The sequence below is a fragment of the Ictidomys tridecemlineatus genome, chromosome 10 (assembly GCF_052094955.1).
Source record: "Ictidomys tridecemlineatus isolate mIctTri1 chromosome 10, mIctTri1.hap1, whole genome shotgun sequence".
In the NCBI taxonomy this organism is placed as follows: domain Eukaryota; kingdom Metazoa; phylum Chordata; class Mammalia; order Rodentia; family Sciuridae; genus Ictidomys; species Ictidomys tridecemlineatus.
Window position 1 is genome coordinate 39455410 of NC_135486.1, and position 19703 is coordinate 39475112.

The 19703-nt window shown below is 35.2% G+C and overlaps 1 protein-coding gene across 2 annotated transcripts in view; it reads left to right on the forward strand.

The window, feature by feature from the left end:
- Dtl (denticleless E3 ubiquitin protein ligase adapter) overlaps positions 1-19703 on the forward strand; it is a 61992-nt gene that overhangs the window by 27294 nt on the left and 14995 nt on the right. The window contains exons 13-15 of one of the 2 annotated variants that reach the window (XM_040278735.2): positions 383-518; positions 11004-11836; positions 13585-13695. In XM_040278735.2, coding sequence (XP_040134669.1) covers positions 383-518; positions 11004-11836; positions 13585-13683 — 1068 coding nt within the window. In that variant the 3' untranslated portion in view covers positions 13684-13695. Of the gene's footprint in view, positions 1-382; positions 519-11003; positions 11837-13584; positions 15484-19703 lie in introns of those variants that run through there. The other variant, XM_005329440.4, reaches the window with a different exon arrangement.

Genomic DNA, 19703 nt, shown 5'->3' on the forward strand with positions numbered 1-19703 from the left:
TTAATAGAAAGGAAGTGAAAGGGGTATCTTAAAATTACATATTTCTTAGTAAGATAGAAGGTGATAAAGATAATGACTTGCCCAGCTTCTTGAGACCAAATTTAAATTAGTCTTTTATAGTAGAGTTTTAGGTTAGGTAAGAAATTATTAATAATGTCATATCAACAGAAATTAAATAAAGAAGAAACTAGAGAGTTAGCTTCTTTGGAAATGATTTCTTAAACAAGGAATGGAAATATATGATCTTTTGGGTATCATTTTCTATATCCTATTATATAACAGACAAAATAATTCTCCAATCATGAACCTTTAAGGCACATCTGTTTTTTACTTTCTTGTGAATCTCTGATTGAAACTTCATTATTCCCTTCCTGGTTCTCAGATTGCTACGTGCTCTGATGACAATACACTAAAAATCTGGCGCTTGAACAGAGGCTTAGAGGAGAAACCAGGAGTAGATAAACATTCTATAGTGGGTTGGGCCTCTCAGAAGAAGAAAGAGGCAAGAGCTGGCCTAGGTAAGGATATTATGCATTTTCTAAGTTTTTTATGATCTCATTTGTTTAGTCCTATAACATTATGGTAAGTTATGATCTTGTTTTAATATGTTTGTAAAGAAAAGTACTACCTTTTTTTTTGTTTTTGTTTTTGTTTTTTGTTCTCAAGAAATACTGTCTAAGCACTACTCTGTTTATATCTACATAAGGCCCTGGAATACAATGGGGACTTAATCAACAAATATTTATTGAATACCTATTATGTACTGGTCATTGTTTTCTGTTGCTGAAGACAGCTCAACAACAAACAAAAGAATAAAAGTATAAACAGAGCTTCCATATTAGTATGAGAGGCAATAAATTAAGAAAGAAGTAAAATATGTACTATGTCGAGTAGCAGAAAGTGCTAAGGAAAACAGGAAAGGAAGAATGACCAAGTGTGCTGTTGGAATCTTCTATCAGGCGGTTAGGGAGTATGAACAAATGAATGACATTTCAGTAAAGAAAGTGAGCCATCTGGATACTTTGGAGAAAGATATTCCAGGCAGACAAAATAGTTCTTAAAGCAAGAACAGGTTTGACATATTTTCTCTTCTTCAAAGAGGCTAATTTGGCTGTAGCTCCTATGACTGGAGTGGGCAAAGAAGGAGGAAGAAAATAGTAGTAGAAAAAGTTCTTTTGGAATTTAGCTTTTATTATAATAGACCAAAAAAAACCACTAAGAGGGTTTTGAGCAGAGGAGTATCATGATCTGACTTTTAACTTGATCATTCTTGCTCCTGTATTGAGAATAAACTAATACTAAGGAGATTGGTAAAAGCAGAAAGCTAATTTTAAAAGCTAAAAATAATTCAGGAAGTGATGATGGTGTCTTGGACCATAGTTTTTTTTTTTTTTTTTCTTTTTTTTTAAAGAGAGAGAGAATTTTTTAATATTTATTTTTTTAGTTTTCAGTGGACACAACATCTTTGTTTGTATGTGGCGCTGAGGTTTGAACCCAGGCTGCATACATGCCAGGCGAGCATGCTACCGCTTGAGCCACATCCCCAGCCCTTGGACCATAGTTATAGCAGAAAAATATAATAAGAATACTTCAAATGCTGATTTATTTATACGATAGGGCCAATAGACTATGCTGAGGGATCAGATATGAGATATAAGGGGGAATTTTCAAGGATGACTTCAGAGTTTTTGCTTGAGAAGCTGAAAAGATGGAGTTTCTTTAACCTAGATAGGAATCCTTGCAGGAGGAGCTCTTTGGGGAGGGAAGCTCAAGTTCCATTTAGATAGTATTGTTGGATATGATTATTAGACATCTAAATGGAGATGTCCAGAGACAGTTCAATGTTTAATTCTGTAATTCAAGGTTAGAGTTATAGATTTGGGATTCATTATAATATAGGTAAAGGTAACTACAAATAGAAAAAAGAGAGGATAAGCTAGGGTCTAAACTTTGGAGCACCCCAGTGTTTAGAGGGTAGTGATGTGACAATTACCACTAAAGGCTACTGAGCTGACACAACCCAAGAAGAAGAAAAACCAGAAGAGTGTTATACACTGGAAGCCAAATAAATAAAGGAGACAGATGAATCTGCTCAGATGATTCTGGAACACCAAAGTAGATTTGACCTAAAAACTAACCTTTGGAATTTAGCAATGTGGGAGTTATTTGGTAGCCTTAATGAGAGGAGTTTTGGTGGTATGTTGGTGGGCCTGACTTAGGTTGTTCAGGATGATTGGAAAAAAGACCGTGGAGTCTACAAGTATATATAGCTCTATTAAGGAGTTTTGCTACTGAGGAAGGAAACAAAAGAAGTAGCCAGAGGAAGAAGTAGTTTTAAAATTTGTTGATTTGATTTGTTTTGTTTTAATAGTAATATAGTAGTTCATGTAACTAGAAGGATCCCAGAGAGAGGGGGAAAATTAATGCAGGGAAGTTTGCTGAAACAGTCTTTCAGTAAGCATGAAGGAGGTGCTAATACACAAGTATAAGATATAAGCTTGTGCCAAGAGCATGGAGGGTTAGTTGATCCATAGTGAACAGAGAGAAAAAATATGCAAGCATAGTGAAAAAGGTGGAAAGATAGGATAGTCAGACTTATAAAAGTTTTCTTTTGTTCTGATGACTTTCTCAGTGAAGTAAGAGTCATCACCTAAGAATAAAGATGAAGGATTAGGTGGTAGAAATTTGAGGACATAAATCTGGAATAGTCAGAGATTAGAAGAGTAAATGGACCAGAGAACTAAAGTGCTAAGAGTCAACTTGAGACTCAGTCTTAATTGAAAGCAAGCATTTAACATGGTTATATTTGCTATGTAGGTAAAGGTATACTAAGAGTTGGAGTTAACTAAGGAGTTGGTTGAGCAAAGCAAGTATTAGGAAGTAAGCACAGAAGTTGAGAGTGACAAGAAAGGATGATTATAATGATTTACTATAGGATTTAACCTGGAAAAGGAGGCAACTGAAGATATAGGGGAGAAAAGGGACAGTATAAAAGTGGTTCTATCAATGGATTAAGAGACCCCAAGAATGAAAGATTATTGGAATTGGAATACAAAAGGGAGTGGGATGATCAAAATTAAGATAATGGTGATTTAAAATCAAGAAATAAATGGCAGGTGAGTAAAAGAACAAGATAATTGTAGAAGGATGTCAAGAAATTGAGAAACCAAGATATTAAGCAGATCATATATGTGGATTTTGCTGACACCAAAAATTGTCAGGGAATATGTTGATGAAAATAACAATGAACCAAGAGCAAAAATTTTCAAGCACTGAGCCACCCTATGTAACAGGGATCTTCATGTTTCAATAAATGTACAATAATAAACTAAAAGAGACATCAAGGCCTAAGGTTATTGAAGAATTGAATGAGAGACAGGAAAAAATATAGTTTTATTTTTCTAATGATTTATTTAGTCACCTACAGGATGCAGAACTAGACTTCACAGGAGTCTTTTGTTCTCCATCTACTTTCTGTAATGTCTTTAAAAATCCCTACTTGTTGGGGCTGGAGTAATGGCTCAGCGGTAGAGCACCCACCTCGCACATGCAAGGCCCTGGGTTTGATCCTCAGCACCACATAAAAATAATAAATAAACAAATAAATAAATGTTATTGTGTACAGCTACAAAAAAAATAAAATTAAAAAATAATAATAATAATCCCAGCCTCCCTGGAGGCTGAGGCAGAGGATTACGAATTCAAAGCCAGACTCAGCAACTTAGCGAGGTCCTAAGCAAACTCAATGAGACCCTATCTCTCAAAAAATAGGGCTGAGGATGTGGCTCAGTGGTTTTAAGTGCCCCTGGGTTGAATGAATCTCTGGTACCAAAAAAAAAAAAATTTTGTTTTCTTAAATTTTTATTTTGTTGGTATTACAGTTTAATAAGAAAACTAATTCTCCCTACATGAATAAGAAAAACAGCAGGCAGTCCCCAGATTCCCAAATCTATAATTTCCTATTCCCAGAGGCAACAACTTTAATATCTTTTAACTGATTCTTTAATATATATATGTTTGTCTGTACCTGTAACAAATGTGTAATTCTATGTGGTTTTTGCAGTTTTCAGTCTTATATGTGAGCTTATTTGCTTTATGACTTTATTTACTTTGGCCCACCACTATCAAACCTGCACCCTCTCCTTCTCCTAATGTAGAGTCATACTTGTGATTAGCAAGATAAAATTCAGTTGTTTTTAGTATATTCAGAGTTGTGAAGTCATCAACACAATCTAATTCTAGAATATTTTCAACACCCAAAATGAGGGTTCAGTTTTTCTGCCAATACTTGTTACTGTTTATCTTCTTTATTATATTCATTCTAGTGGTATGAATTGGTGTCCTGTTTTGGTTTTTATTTGCATTTTATGATGGCCAGTGATCTTGAACATCTTGTCACGTGTTTCTTGGCATATTTTCTTTGATGAGATGCCTCTGTAAGTCTTTTGCCCATATTTTAATTGGGTCATTTGTCTCTCTAATGCTGACCTGTAAGCATTTTTTATATATTCTAGATAGAATCATACATTGTATAGTGATTTTCATATATTATCTTATTCTTTAGGTTGTCTTTACATCTTTTATTTTTATTTATTTTTTTAGTTGTCAATGGACCTTTATTTTATTTATATGCTGTGCTGAGAATTAAATCCAGTGCCTCACACGTGCTAGGCAGGTGCTGTACCACTGAGCCACAACACCAGCCCCTGTCTTTACTTTCTTGATGGTGTCCTTTGATGTATACAAAACTTTCTAATTTTTTTTTAGTTTTAGGTCTGATTCACTTTGAGTTTATTTTGTGTATGGGGTGAGGTAGGGATCCAGATTCAATTTTTTGTATGTAGATATCCAACTTTTTAGCATCAAGAGATTATTCTTTGTTTTTTGGGGGAGGGTACTGGGGATTGAATTCAGGGGCCCTTAACCACTGAGCCACATCCCCATCCCTGTTTTGTATTTTATTTAGAGATGGGATCTCACTGAGTTGCTTAGTGCCTCACTTTTGCTGAGGCTGGCTTTGAACTCTCATCCCATCCTCCTGTCTCAGCCTCCTGAGCTGCTGAGATTATAGGCGTATGTTACCGGGCCCAAGATTATTTTTTACCTTATTGGATTGTCTTGAAACCCCTGCCAAAAATCAATTGACCATGAATATGTGGGTTTATTTAAAAAAAAAAAAATAAACCCACATATTTATTTTGTAGTTGTAGTTAGACACAATACCTTTTATTTCACTTTTTTTATTTTTATGTGGCGCTGAGGATCGAACCCAGGGTCTCGAATGTGCGAGGCGAGCGCTCTATCACTGAGCCACAACCCCAGCCCTGTGGGTTTATTTTTGAGCTCTGAATTCAGTTTCATTAATCTATATGTTTATCCTCATATTGCATTGTCTTGATTACTATAGCTTAGTACTAGGCTTGAGATCTAGAAGTCCTTTTAATTTTCTTTTTCAGAATTGCTTTGAGTATTGGGTTTTTTTCAATACAAATTTTAGGATCAGCTTGTCAGTTTCTGTAAAATATCTAGCTAAATTTTGATAGGGATTACATTGATTCTATAGCTCAGTTTTCAGAGTAGGGCCATCTTAACAATGTTAAATCTTCTCATCCATGAACTTGGAGTATCTTTCTGCCACCTGTCATTATCTATACTTCTCTAATTTTGGACAGTCTGAAAGAGAAAAATTATATGAGGAAAAATGCCATTAGTATTCCTTCCCATCACTCAACACTTAATTTTAAAATTAAGTACATTTCCAAATATTTCTTGATATTTTCCCCTTGTTTTGCAGAACCATAGTTTTACTGTATCTACATTTTGATTTCTTGAGACTTTTTCCACTGAACTTGATGTTTTTTATGATTTCATGGATTATCTTTTTGCAACACTACTTAAAGTATTCCACTAAATAAATGTGGGATATTTTAAGTAGTGTTTCAAAAAGATGATACGTGAAGTACATATTTTTTTTCAATATTTTGTTAAAAGTTGGGTTTTTTTCTCCCTTAATTTAGGGTCCCCTTTTCCTATTAAAATAGTTCACCAGCAGTGGAATTCTTATGTTAGCAGCTATAATCACTTTTAAAATTTATGACGAAAAAACTAGATATTTTTAGTTTATCATTAATTATTCTTAGTTTTAGAAACCAAGTCACCAAAAATGTTACACAACCAAATTTAGACCATAATAACAAAAATATTTAGCCATTATTGAGTCTTCACATAGTTTGTTCTAAGGACTTGCTTGGATTACATTATTTAATTCCCAAAATAATTGAAACTGAAGATCAAGTTAGACTTTCCTCAGATCACACAGCTGTGAAGTTGTAGTAGAACCAACCTTTGCTGATTCTAAAGCAGCTGCTCAGAAGTACTCTGCACTACTGCCTCCTTTATGACCTAGCAGAGCAAAGCAAAGTTCAAGTTGAGACTAAACCAGTAGTTATGCCTAGATTTCTCCATTTTGGGGTAATGGTTACACTGAAGAACACTATAGACCTGACATGGGTGCCAAAGGATGGCACACTGGCCATTTGACCCTCTAAGCAGCTTCTAGCAACAGATTGGCTGCTGCTAACCACATTGTTTTGAAAATTATGTTCCTCTGCTTTCCAAGCTACTAATTAACACTCTAGTCCTTCATTGCTGTCCTGGGCTATATTATCTTCTCTTCTGGCCATTTTAACACACTAACTGGAATACTTTAAGTGCCAAAAAACAGCCTATCTTCCCTCTGCCCTATTTTTCCCAGACAGTACCTGCTCTGTCACTTCCTCTTCTTTCAGTGTGATTCAGTTGTAGATACCATAGCACTATTGAAGCCAGTGGTCTCAATCTTTACTGGACATCAGAACCATTTGTGAGGATTCTAAAGTTTATATGTACCCAATGATTTGATTCATTGGGACTGGGGTGAGGCTAAGTACCTGCATTTTTATAAAGCTTCAAGTCTGTTGTCTTGTAGCCAGGATTGAAAACCTCTGGAGTAGGAATTATTGAATGACAAAAATGTTTATTCTAATGTTAAAGAAAAGTAAACCTTACCTGTTCTATCTTGAGTGCTTGCTGGAATTAAGTCAGCAAGATAATTAAGAGACAGTTTTCTAATGCCTAGGCTCTTACCATTATCCTTCTCAGCAGTGATGAAATCTGACATTGTTTAACAGTTCCTTGTTAATAAATACAGGAGCACTGGGCCTAGAGATGAGTAAATCATCATTACCTCTCCCTCTTAGTTCACAATCTAGGAGGCAGATGTAAAAACTATAGTATATTGTAAACATTTCTTCTAGCTGTTCTAAAGGAGGGTCCTTTAAACAGGAGAATTTTTGCCTGACAAGAAGGGGCCAGGAAAACCACATGAACAAAGACAGATGCCACAGTACACAGCTTGTTAAGGAAGCAACAAGTAGTGTCTTGTAATAGGACCCTAAAGTAGTATAGTATAAGTTTGGAAAAGTAGGCTGTGGTCGGATAGCTAATTTTATAGAAGGAAGCTGCAAATTGATAATTAGCAAGCTCTTTACAATTCCTCAAAGGAAACTGGCTTTCAGGAAGCCTTTAGGCTAGATATCTGCTGGCCATTAAGTTGAAAAAAGAACTAAAAATTTGCTTTTTTCACCTTCCCCATTTATACTGTTTAAATTTTCAATCTTCTATCATCTACTTACTCTTTAAGAGTTCATATATGAATACATGATCAACATAACTCCACATCAGTACAACCACAAAAATGGAAAATTATACTCCATGTACAGATGATATGTCAAAATACATTCTATTGTCATGTGTAACTAAAAAGAACAAATAAAAAAAACCCACATTCTAGGGTCTGGCATTGTGGCTTAGAGGTGGATCACTTGCCTAGCATGTGTGAGGCAGTGGGTTCAATCCTCAGCACTGCATATAAATATATGAATAAAATAAAGGTCCATCAACAACTGAAAAAAAATACATTCTAAAAATATATATATATATTTAAATTTAACCCCCAATTTTTCTGACCTTCAAAGTTGACAAAATCTTTTCTTTGATCCCCCCACTCAGGGTCATAATATTCTGAAAAATGAGAAAATGACCCAACTTTCCAACACATCAGATAGCATCTGCTAGCCATTAGTAAACTTCCAATGTGTGTCGTGCAAGTATAAGAAACTTAGGTAACTGATTTGTCCCTGTGTCTCTTCCTTCTCCCCTACTCCTGCCTTAGGACTTTTTGTCCTAAATACCCTTCAACCCATTTAAAGGGAACAATTGACTGTGGAGGCAGTGCAGTGGCTATTGACCTGCCCTGAGGAGTGCAGCAAGTGAAAACTTCCTTTTCTACTGAAATATAATGGTAATCAAGCTTTGGAACAGGAATGTGAGGATGAAATAGGGCTCCATGGATGGGTCCTTTTGTAGCACATTTGACAAAATGAGGTTTTCCAATAGTGATCTTCAATGAAGAAGCAGGATCACTTTGGCTAGTTCTAAATGTGTGATCGATGAAAAAAGTTTAGACAATCTTCAACTTGTAGAATTTCTCTGTCCCAAGGCAAGACTGCTCAAGTAGTGAAAAACAGGATATAAAGGACAGGCTAGTAAACTTACTAAAGATAGTACTTGCAAATCTTTATATTCTTGCTAAGAGACTGCATTTTTTTATTAGCCCATCCTAAATGCAGTTGCATATAAATGCAGTTTAGTAATTAAGCTCAATTAAATGTCTGAGTTACAATTCAAAGATTTTGTGACTAAAAATGAATAGATGTCATTTCTTGTTATTTGAAGACAGAAACATTGTTTCAGAAATCTAGAAGACTAAAGAAAGAAACAGAAAATAGAGTGTCATCTGTTGTAATGTCAAGTCTGAGGGAAGAATCATGATGATAAGAATGTGTCCAAAATACTTAAAGTTGTGTGTAAACAAGGGAACAAGGACAAAGAGAAGAGACCTGTTTGATTTTGTTTAGTAGATAGCAAGGATTGAGAGTCTGAATGTTCTTTGGCATTCTTTGACTTATGGAAAATAATCATTTGTAAACTAAGCTGGGGGGGAACCACGTGAGGTCTGATAACCTTAACAAGTAAGTGATGGAATTTCTTCTGGTCGAGATATAAACTACCTTCATTCAACAGATAAGGAAAGATGTCAGTTACAAATGATCTGCCCAAGTCACCAGTAAGTAATCATGCCAGGTTTTAAACTTGTACATTTCTGTTGAAGAGCGCCTATGCAGTACCTCTTGCCTGCATCAGTAAATAAAGAGTATATACAAGAATGCCAATGGTAGCTTCACATATGAAACTGAAATTTCATTAATAACCTCTGTCTTACTGTTGTATCCCTCTTCAGTGCTTATTAATGTGCTATAGGGAACCTATATCTTTACACTTTGTTGCTATTAAATATGGTAATTAATGAGGGTATCCATGTATACGTACAAGCAAGTTACTCTTTATTTAAAAATGGCCAAAGACCTGAGGAGACATTTATCAAAAGAAAACATGAATGGCAAAAGGTATATTTAAGAAAATACCCAATGTCACTAATAATCAGGGGAATATAAATTAAAATCACAATGACATACCACCTCACGCATGATAGAATGATTTATCAAAAAGACAAAGTAACAATAACAAGTATTGGTGAGGATGTGAGATAAAGGAACCCTTTTTATACTGTTGATGAGAATGTAAATTAGTAAAGCCATTTATGGAAAACAGTGTGGAGGTTTCTAAAAAAATTAAAAATGGAGTTATCATATGATCCAGGAATTCCACTTCTGAGTATATAGCCAAAGGAAATAATCAGTATGTGGAAGAGACATCTGTACTCACACTTACTGCAGCATTATTCACAATAGTCAAGGTATTGAATCACCTAAATATAAGATATGGAATCAACTTAAATGACTATCAACAAATGAATGGATAAAGAAAATGTGATATATATATATACACATGTAAACAATATATACTAATAGTTTTTACCTGTTCCCTGGTTAGCCTTTAAAAAGGATGAAATTCTGTCATTTGCAGCAACATGGTTGAACCTGGAGGACATTAAGAGAAATAAGCCAGGCACAGGAGGAAAAAAAAAAAGCCCACATAATCCCACTTATATATGAGATCTAAAAATGTTGAACTCAGGAGCAAATAGAACAGTGGTTACCAGGAGCTGGGAAGGGTAGGGAAGAGAGAAATGGGGAGATGTTGGTCAAAGGATATAAAATTTCAAATATATATCTATCTATATAGATAGATAGAGAGATAGATAAAAGAAATGAGTTCTGGAATTTATACAGCATAGTGTCAACAGTTAATAATATACTATATACTTGAAAATTGCTGAGAGTATTGATTTTAAATGTTCTCATCACAAAAAAAGTGTGTGAGGTGGTATGTTAATTAGCTTGATTTAATAATTCTAGATACAGATATCAAAACATCACACTGTACCTTTTAAATATATACAATTAAAAAAACATTTAATAAATAAAGAATCCTTAGAGAAAATCTTACTAAGTAATATGTACATTATAGTCTCATTTTTATATAGAAAACTGTTGAGGTGTATAATATATATCACATGCACAAATATAAAAACGCTTGGGTGCTTTGAAATTTTTCTTTGTATTTTTCTGTGCTTTTTAAAAATATATATATATATTTTTTTTTAGTTGTAGTTGGACATTCATTTATTTAGTTTTATGTGGTGCTGAGGTTTGAACCCAGCGCCTTGCATGTGCTAGACGAGTGCTCTATCGCTGAGCCACAACCCCAGCCCCTGTATTTTTCTGTAATTTGTAGGTTTTTAAAAGTGTGTGTTTTACAACAGGCTAATTAGGAAGCTGGCAGTGACAGGAAAGGAAAATGCTAAAAGGGCGTATGTAGTAGGAATCGAATGACATATAACTTACTAGCAAATCAACCCTTGGATGATTAAATGAGCTGCAATTTTTCTTGGTGAGAATATTTAGCTTTCTGATTTTCATGTTCTTCTCTTCGTTTTTCAGTAACAGTAACAAGTAGCCAGAGTACTCCTGCCAAAGTCCCCAGAGTAAAGAGCAGTCCGTCTATTTCCTCCCCGTCATCTGCAGCTTGTGCTCCAAGCTGTGCTGGAGACCTTCCTCTTCCTTCAAATACTCCCACATTCTCTATTAAAACTCCTCCTGCCAAGACCCGGTCTCCCATCAGCAGAAGAGGCTCTGTCAATTCTGTCTCTCCCAAACCACTCTCATCTTTTAAGATGTCAATTAGAAACTGGGTGACCCGAACACCTTCTTCATCACCACCCATCACTCCACCTGCTTCTGAAACAAAGATCATGTCTCCAAGAAAAGCTCTCATTCCTGTGAGCCAGAAGTCATCCCAAGGAGATGCTTGTTCTGAGTCTAGAAATAGAGTGAAGAGGCGGCTAGACTCAAGCTGTCTGGAGAGTGTGAAACAAAAGTGTGTGAAGAGTTGCAATTGTGTGACTGAGCTTGATGGCCAAGTTGAAAATCTTCATTTGGATCTGTGCTGCCTTACTGGTAACCAGGAAGACCTTAGTAAGGACTCTGTAAGTTCTACCAAATCAAGCAAAGTTGAAGGAGCTGGTACAAGTATCTCAGAACCTCCTTCTCCTGTCAGTCCTTATACTACAGAAAACTGTGGAACACTGCCTCTTCCTTTAAGACCTTGTGGAGAAGGGTCTGAAGTGGTAGGCAAAGAAAATAGCTCCCCAGAGAATAAAAACTGGTTGTTGGCCATGGCAGCCAAACGCAAGGCTGAGAATTCATCTCCACGAAGTCCATCATCCCAGACACCCAATTCCAGGAGACAGAGTGGAAAGACATCACCAGGCCCAGTAAGTAAGAAGTGATGTAGAAGTTATATTTCTTAACTTGAAGAGGGGCCAGATACAGATCTCAAGTCAAAATGCTTAAAAGAAAAGAAAGCAAATTTATCCTTAGAGTTGCCGAATTTAGCACATAAAAATACAGTACAAATTTTGCATGGAACTTATTTATATTACAGATTTTTTACCCAAAAATTATTTATCTGAAATTGAAATATAACTGGGTATACTGTCATTGTATCTGGCAATCCTGTTTACTTCCATTAAAATCCCTCCTTTCAAGGTCTTGTTGCCAGGTTTGCTAAACCCTTCCTTGTGCTCCAGGATATCAAATATCAATTCAGAAGTATCTCTCCTTTCCTATTAGATAGATATGCTGTCCTTTTTTTTTTTTTAAATCAATATAGCTGATATTCTTGGGAAAGTTGCCAACATCCATAAGTAGATTTTCAGTTTGTAATTACATTTTATGGTTATTTAATGTGAAGTTTAGATTCTTACAAAGCAAGTAAAGTACCAAATCCTAGATTTTTATGACTTCTCCCCAATTTTTTCTAGTTATCTTGACCACACCATTGTTCTTAACTGCCTATATCTACTCTTTTAAATATTCAGTAGTGCAGCATAATTTTACTTACCATTTTAGGACTCCAATTTCATTGTTTGACCTAATATTTAAAGTAGATAATGTCAATAACAGATACTGTTGGCAGAACCTTGAAAAGCATATAGACTTAAATGGTAGACACAAAAGAAGCTGTGAAAATTAGGTGAGCTAAAAGCACCAGTCAGAAGGAATAGAAAATGCCTGTGAATTTGCAGGTTAAGGGGATGTGGGTTAAGGAAGTTTCCACTGTGGTTTATGATCTACTTCTGTGTTAGAAGTAGATGATAGGATGGATGATTGAAATCCAATCCAGGAATCAAGATCTGCCCTTTTAAATGGTGTAAGCTAGGTAGTAAGTATTCACATCCTGTACACATTATCATGAAACATATTCCATAATTTAAGAAAAAAACAAATCGGAATATTTGACAGCTTTTAATATGTATACTTTAACAAAGACCTTGCTAAAGAAAATGAGAAGGAAAAAAAGCTATTGGGAATTTTTCCTGTCTTTCTTTAAAATTATGACTATTCTTTGCTCCTAGCCAAAATTCTTGTTGTTTTTAAAGGGAGTGGTTTCAGCTGTGTTTTAGCAGAAAGTAATTTCAATGAAAAATTATTTTTATAAATGTGTAAATCTTAAAGACTTTTTAAAATAGTGCATTTATTAATTTTTTGAAGATTTTTTTTTTTGTAAGAATTTGGGCTAGGGTAGAGCACCTGCTTAGCGTGTACAATGTCCTGGGTTCAATCTCCAGCACCACAAAAAATAATAAAATAATTTTTTTCTCTTTATACAATAATAATATAGAATAGTCTGGTTTATAGGCTACATTTATTTCATTTATTTCAAAGAGGTTGGTAATTGTAACACTTCAGTTCCTTTTCGGAGATTTAACTGGTAAATATTTTCTGTTCACATGAAAAAAATCTATGCTTTTCTTGCATATTATCTATTAAAATTTTACTATTTCATTATAAATCAACCAAAAAGACATTGCCATCAAAAGTAGTTGGGATTAAAAAGCTGGCTTATTAAAATAGTCAAATTTCTAGGCATCTTAAATTAATATACAGTTAGTGCTAATGTGCTAGGTAACTTTGGATTTTATCCTAGGAAGTCTCTGAAATCTAAATTTTCTTCTTCTAGGTTACCATTACTCCCAACTCCATGAGGAAAATCTGTACCTACTTCCATAGAAAGTCCCAAGATGACTTCTGTAGTCCTGAACACTCAACAGAATTGTAAATTCTAATCTGAGTGAGTTAACTGAACTTGATTCCACTAAAACAAGGTGCAAAGACAGTGACTTCATAATTCTGATCTTTAAGAAAGCTGCCATCCTTTCATTTTTTTGAGAAAAATCTTTCAACTCTGAACAATGTACCTAATCTGGTATACTACCTAGTGTATATGCAGCTTCCTCAGAGTAAGTGCTGTGTTTAAATTTCATAAAGTAAATTTGTCATTTTTGTAGCATTTTGAATGAATAGTCTTTACTTTTTAAATTATGCATCTTCTCTACAATAATAACATCCCAACTCATAGAGGCACAAAACAGGACATGTCTCTTGTCATCCTGAAACTTCCTTGCATAGTAGAAAGTGCTGGCAGCCACAGCAGAAGGCCTGTCTGTGAAGGCCAACTGCTAAAGGACTCTATGTAATATCCCTGGATCTGTCCTGCCTCAAAAAACTATACTTTTGTTTGAAATATATAATCTTTTCACTATGCTTTCGTGGGTTTTCTTTAAATATGTGCAAAAATGTGATATTCAGATAAATGCATTTATAGTGGTTAAGTGTTTTTAAAAGTCTTTATGTAAATGCAGCGATAAATGTCAACTCTGGAGAAACTAGGAGAATAACAATAGGAAACTGGGTTCATCTTTTTTCTCCCAAATATATCTACCATATGAGATTTAAGTTTCCCTTATTTTTACCAAGCTATGTATGTTATCACCCAACATCACTTTCTATAGTTTGTGATTCTTTCCATTTAAATAGAAGATGTTTTATAAAATCAGTAATCATACAATAAAGCTAGGGCTTTAATTTAGGTTTATTCCTCAGCACTAGGGGCTGCATCTTTTTAAAAATTAAAGAAAAGGTAACAATTTCTTATTGATATTTCTATAAAATATGATAGCTCTGAACCAAAAATCAAGAACCTGAAGAATGAAATCTTTCTCTTCATGTTCATAAAAGCAACAGCCTTTTAGTATTGCCCTGAGCCAAAAAAAAAAAACATGAAACTTCCTCTGGTTATTTACTTCAGAGAATTAATTAACTAACTCTAAATAATATGCAAAATATCCTTAACATTTCTTCCCTTAAAACAATTGTGCGTTGTTTATTTTTAAATGAACCATCATTTTACATATTGCCACTTTTTACCCTCATGGAAAGAAGTTTTATGAATTTAGTCTGTACTTGGAAGGGATTCTCCTTCCAGTTAAAAGAAATTCATTTTATTAGTATCTAAGAGGACTGTGTAGACTTTATTCCTACTTTTGTAAAGGTTTTAAAAACTATTCTTAATGCAGACTCTTTGTTTTGCAATTGTAAATTAAGCTTGTAACCACCAGGACCACATAGGTTAAATTTAGATTCTCTATGGAAAAAAAATAAAGAGAAGTCAGAGTAAAGGAAAGTCAAAACCCAGCACACCATAGCCTTAACTGAGTATTTAAGAAATCTGCTTATATTTAGTGTTTAATTTTTGAGTGTTAGGAAAGTATGCCAGTGCTAACTCTCTTGCTTTGAAAACCAATGTGGAGAGTGGAGGGAAATCCTTGGAAAATGATCAGTAAAGTAGATGATTATGTTTGTGTCTGCACATCTTCTGGCAGCACTATGGAGTGAAATTGGGGTAAATGTGGCTGTCAGAAACTGCCAAGAGCCTTTGGGTGTAACATATCCCACTTGGAAAACTAGTACTTCAAATGGGTGCCAAAGATCAAATGTAATGAGATAATAATTATCCCTGCCTGTGTCAGTGTCAGACTTTGAGCTGATCCTGAATAATAAAGCCTTTTACTTTATCTGATATCCTTTTCTGAACTTTTTACAGAAAACTATAAGTCCACACCAAAGAACTATAGTAGGATTCAAGAATCCCTTCTACTTGTTCGTTGAATAAAATTTGTTTATTCTCATGGAGATGATGTAGTTCAAACTGAAAGAATTTTTAATGAAATACATCTTGCATGGTGGTCAGATGATAAAAGTTTAAGATGGCTTGGATTACTTGGTAAAGGAGGGTGGGGTGACGTAGTTTTTTTTCTTAAACAGTATTTCCAGCCCAAACTTTTCCAGTTGAACACATTCCAAGCACTATTACTATGATGCTGTATTAGAGTTTCTTTTTGGTTATTCAAGCCCATAACTTAATTTTGTGAAGGTTGGCTAGCCCCTTAAAATGTTTCTTTTATTTTGGGCTGCACATTTTAGATAATTTCTCAAGACCACTTGTAGCTACCCTTCTTTTAGGGGTTGAGAGAGGGGTCAGCTTTCCACACTCATCCCCATCTCTAATATCTTAAAATTGCACTGAGATTTTTGGGACACACTGAATAGAAGGCATTTTTTTAAAACTTTAAATGCAATATGGATAAATACAGCCCACTTTTAAGTTGTGTGTGTGTGTTGCTTTAACCCTCAACTTAAAGTTAGCCTACTGGCCATGTTCTTACATAGGTCATATGCCTATTGAACATCTGCTTGAGAGCTTATCATTGCAGACACATGTACTATATGTCTGTTTTGCTGCTGTTCCTAGTCTCAAGAGGGTCTGATTTCCTTCTACGCTCCTTTTAAAGGAAAGGCCAACTAGTCTGACAGAATCAGTTCCACAGCTAGATAATGTAGGCAACAGTTTACAAATGTGTCTAGACTGGATGAGAACACTGTACTAGAAAGACTGAATTGATATCCTCTCTAGTAATTGAGCACAAGTGGTCTGCTTCATAATTCTGTTCTAAGGGCTGAATGCAAGCCCATTTGAGCTATTGCTTATCAGTAGATCTCAACTGCTTTTCAGATGGTAATTCTTTGCTTGCCTTTCATTTGGATCATGCCATATTACTGATAAACCAGTTTACTCATGAAATCCTTGGAAATTATGGGGAAACCTGCATTATACATTAGTTCTTTAAGTTCATTGGTTTGAAGTTATTGGTAGGCCAAACAATATTTCATTGAACTTGAGGTGAGTTTAATGCTTTACTAGATCTGTTGCCAGGAATACAAGCCTAACTTGTTACACAGTAACCATTTTGTTGTCCTAAGTGATAGAAAATCTGTTTTATTTGTGAGCTATGTTTGAATGCATGCTGAGAAGTTTTAAAAGAATGATATGAGGTAAATTCAGCCTTTAAAAAATTACCTGAGCATGTTAAGCAGCTTGTTCATATAAGTTTCCCTATAGCAAACACATGCCACAAAAATAAGAGATGTTATTTGATTAAAGAATAGGCTTGATTGATCCTAAAAGCTCATCCCTCTCCCTTCCCTGCTAAGCCAGGAAAGGAGATTTCAAGCATATATAACAAGGTTCTTTATTTTTAATTTCAAAGTTTTAATATTCCATTTATTCTCTATTTCTTTTTAATTTCCTTAACTAGCCACATGCCCCTTTCCCTTTTGCTATTCTAAACAGTTTATATTTAAACTATTTTGTCGAATATGAATAGCAATAGCACATTTCAAAATGCCTTTGATTAGAAGGAGTTCAGTTCAGCTAACATTTATTCATTACCTGGGTGCCAGGTAATAGCACCTGGTCTGCAAAGAGTTCTTCCCTTTATTTTTAGTTGTCAAGGGAGTCACTTTATCTATGGCACTTCAATAAGCAAAAGTCAGCATTTAAGAGAAACAGATCAGCTTTTTAAGTCACTTGAGTGAAGTTGTTTGGAGCAGCTATTAAGTATCGAGTGCTATTTTAGGTGCAATCTATTCCCTCCAGGAACTTATTTAGTTGCTGCTTAGAGTACCTGTAATTTTTCAAAATGTTATGGTTTGGATTTTAAAAATCCCCTTAAGGCCAGGCATTGAAGACTTTGTCCCTGAGGTGACACTATTGGAAGGGGGCTGAATCTTTAGGAAGTAGGGCCTACTAGAAGGAAGTTAGGTCACTGGGGAAAAGAGGATATTGGGACCCCAACCTTTTCCTGTTTCACTTCCTGACCACCATGAGGTGAGCAGTTTCCTATGTCATGCACTATTGCCATGATATATCTTGCCACCATAGGCAATGAATTTGTGCCAATGTTACAGGCTTTTTTTTTTTTTCCTGTTGAAAGCTTTCCTTATTTTTAAAGTTGAGGTCTAAAAGTCATACCAGTTAGTCCATTTCTTTAGCAACATGTTACCAGATGATGTTACTGAAACAAACAAAAAAAACTAAACCATCTGGCTTTGCTATGTTGACATGGAGTTAGCAAATATTGTCAGACCACATCACTCAATAATCATTCAGCACCACTCTTAATTTTACTTCTACTTTTTTCCCATCCCTTGCAATAGGCTCAAACATTTCAAGAATTATTTTAAAAGAAGAATAATAAGAGGATTTATTAAATGTGACTGTAAAATACTTACTAGTGGTTCAGAAACAAAAAATTAAAACCCAGTGGTCATTGGCATTTCTCTAATGGGTTCAAATTTAGAGCAACAATTAATTTCAGATTGGAAATCTCACTGCCTCAAAAGCCTTCTTGGATTTAGAAAGCTTTATAGGCAGTAGACTAAGAGTCCAAACATCCATGTCTTCACAAAGGTGTTGACTGGACCCAGGTATGGTGGCATGTATCTGTAATCCTAGCAACTCAGGAAGCTGAGGCAAGAGGATAGCAAGCTGAAGGCCAGCCTCCACAACTTAGCAAGACTTTGAGCAATTTAATGAGACCCTGTCCCGTCCGCCCCCCAAAAAAAGGGTTGGATATGTAACACAGTGGTAAAGTACCCCTGGGTTCAATCCCCAGTACCCAAAGGAAAAAATATATATACATATGTTGACCAGAAGACAAGAGGAAATAAACATTAATAACTTAAGGAGGTTGTGTTAAACACTTCTCATCTCCCTAGAGTGGCTTGTGATTTGGATTATCCTGTGGTATCATCCTCTTGCTTTCCTCTTTACTAATAGATATGAGTAATGTGTGAAGCCGGGGTTCTGGGTTTTATTCGCACATGGACTAGTTATTTCTCTCTGTATTCTGTGGCTACAGGTATCATCTCACATGCCTACCCTAGCTAGCCATACCCACCCCCCAAAGAGGGGTGAACTGAGTGTTTAGTACCAGTCATGGTATATAGCATCATTGCAATAAACCTGAAGGTTTCCTGGATGCTGCCTGTTCTTTCCTCTTCCTGCATAAAGTCAAATTTATGATTTGGGTGGGGTGGGGTGGAGTGCAGTACTGGGGATTTAACCTAGAGCTTTCTTTTGCATGCCAGGCAAACACTCTTCCACTGAACTATATACCCCAGCCTTTTAAAATTTCTTAATTTTGAAACAGGGCCTTATTCACTTACCCAGGCTAGCCTCAAACTTGACAATCCTCCTGCCTCAGCCTCTCAAATAGCTGGGATTATAGGCATGTACCATCACACTTTGCTTTATGAAACTCTTATAATCAAAGTTATAAATTTTTGATGTAGTGCAGATCAAATGTTAAAGGGAAACAATACTAAGCTAGCATTGAAGGACATGGTAAATGACAAAGATCTGATTATTATTAAATATCATTCAAAACAGTGTTTCCCTCTAGAAGGTTGTGCTTGGGAAGTAATATGGGGGACTTTATAGGGGTTTTTCTGTCTCTTGTCTTGGTTGGTGGTTATATGGGTATTTGCTGTGTAATTATAGCTTACATTTGTATTTTATACATTTTTCTGTAACATTTTATGTTTCACAATGTTTTCAAAGTTTTTTTTTTTTTTTAGAGGAATGGAAATCAGATAATTCTCTAGAGAAGAAAGGTTAGAGGTAAACATGCAAGGATTCTAGATAAACTTGATAATTAAAGTTAATTCAAAGGGAATAAGCTACTAGGGGGCCTGTGGGGTCTTCTTGATACTTTCTAAGGAAAAGAAGAGTCTTCTATTCCCTCAAAGCAGAAGGATGGACTAAGTTGACTCTATGTATACACTATGTTCACTCAGTTTAAAAAGAACTGTGCCTTCTGCAAATCATGCTGTAGTTCAAACATGGGTTTGGGATTTTCATGTAAGCAGGGTAGACCAACAAATGGAGATTTAAAGCTC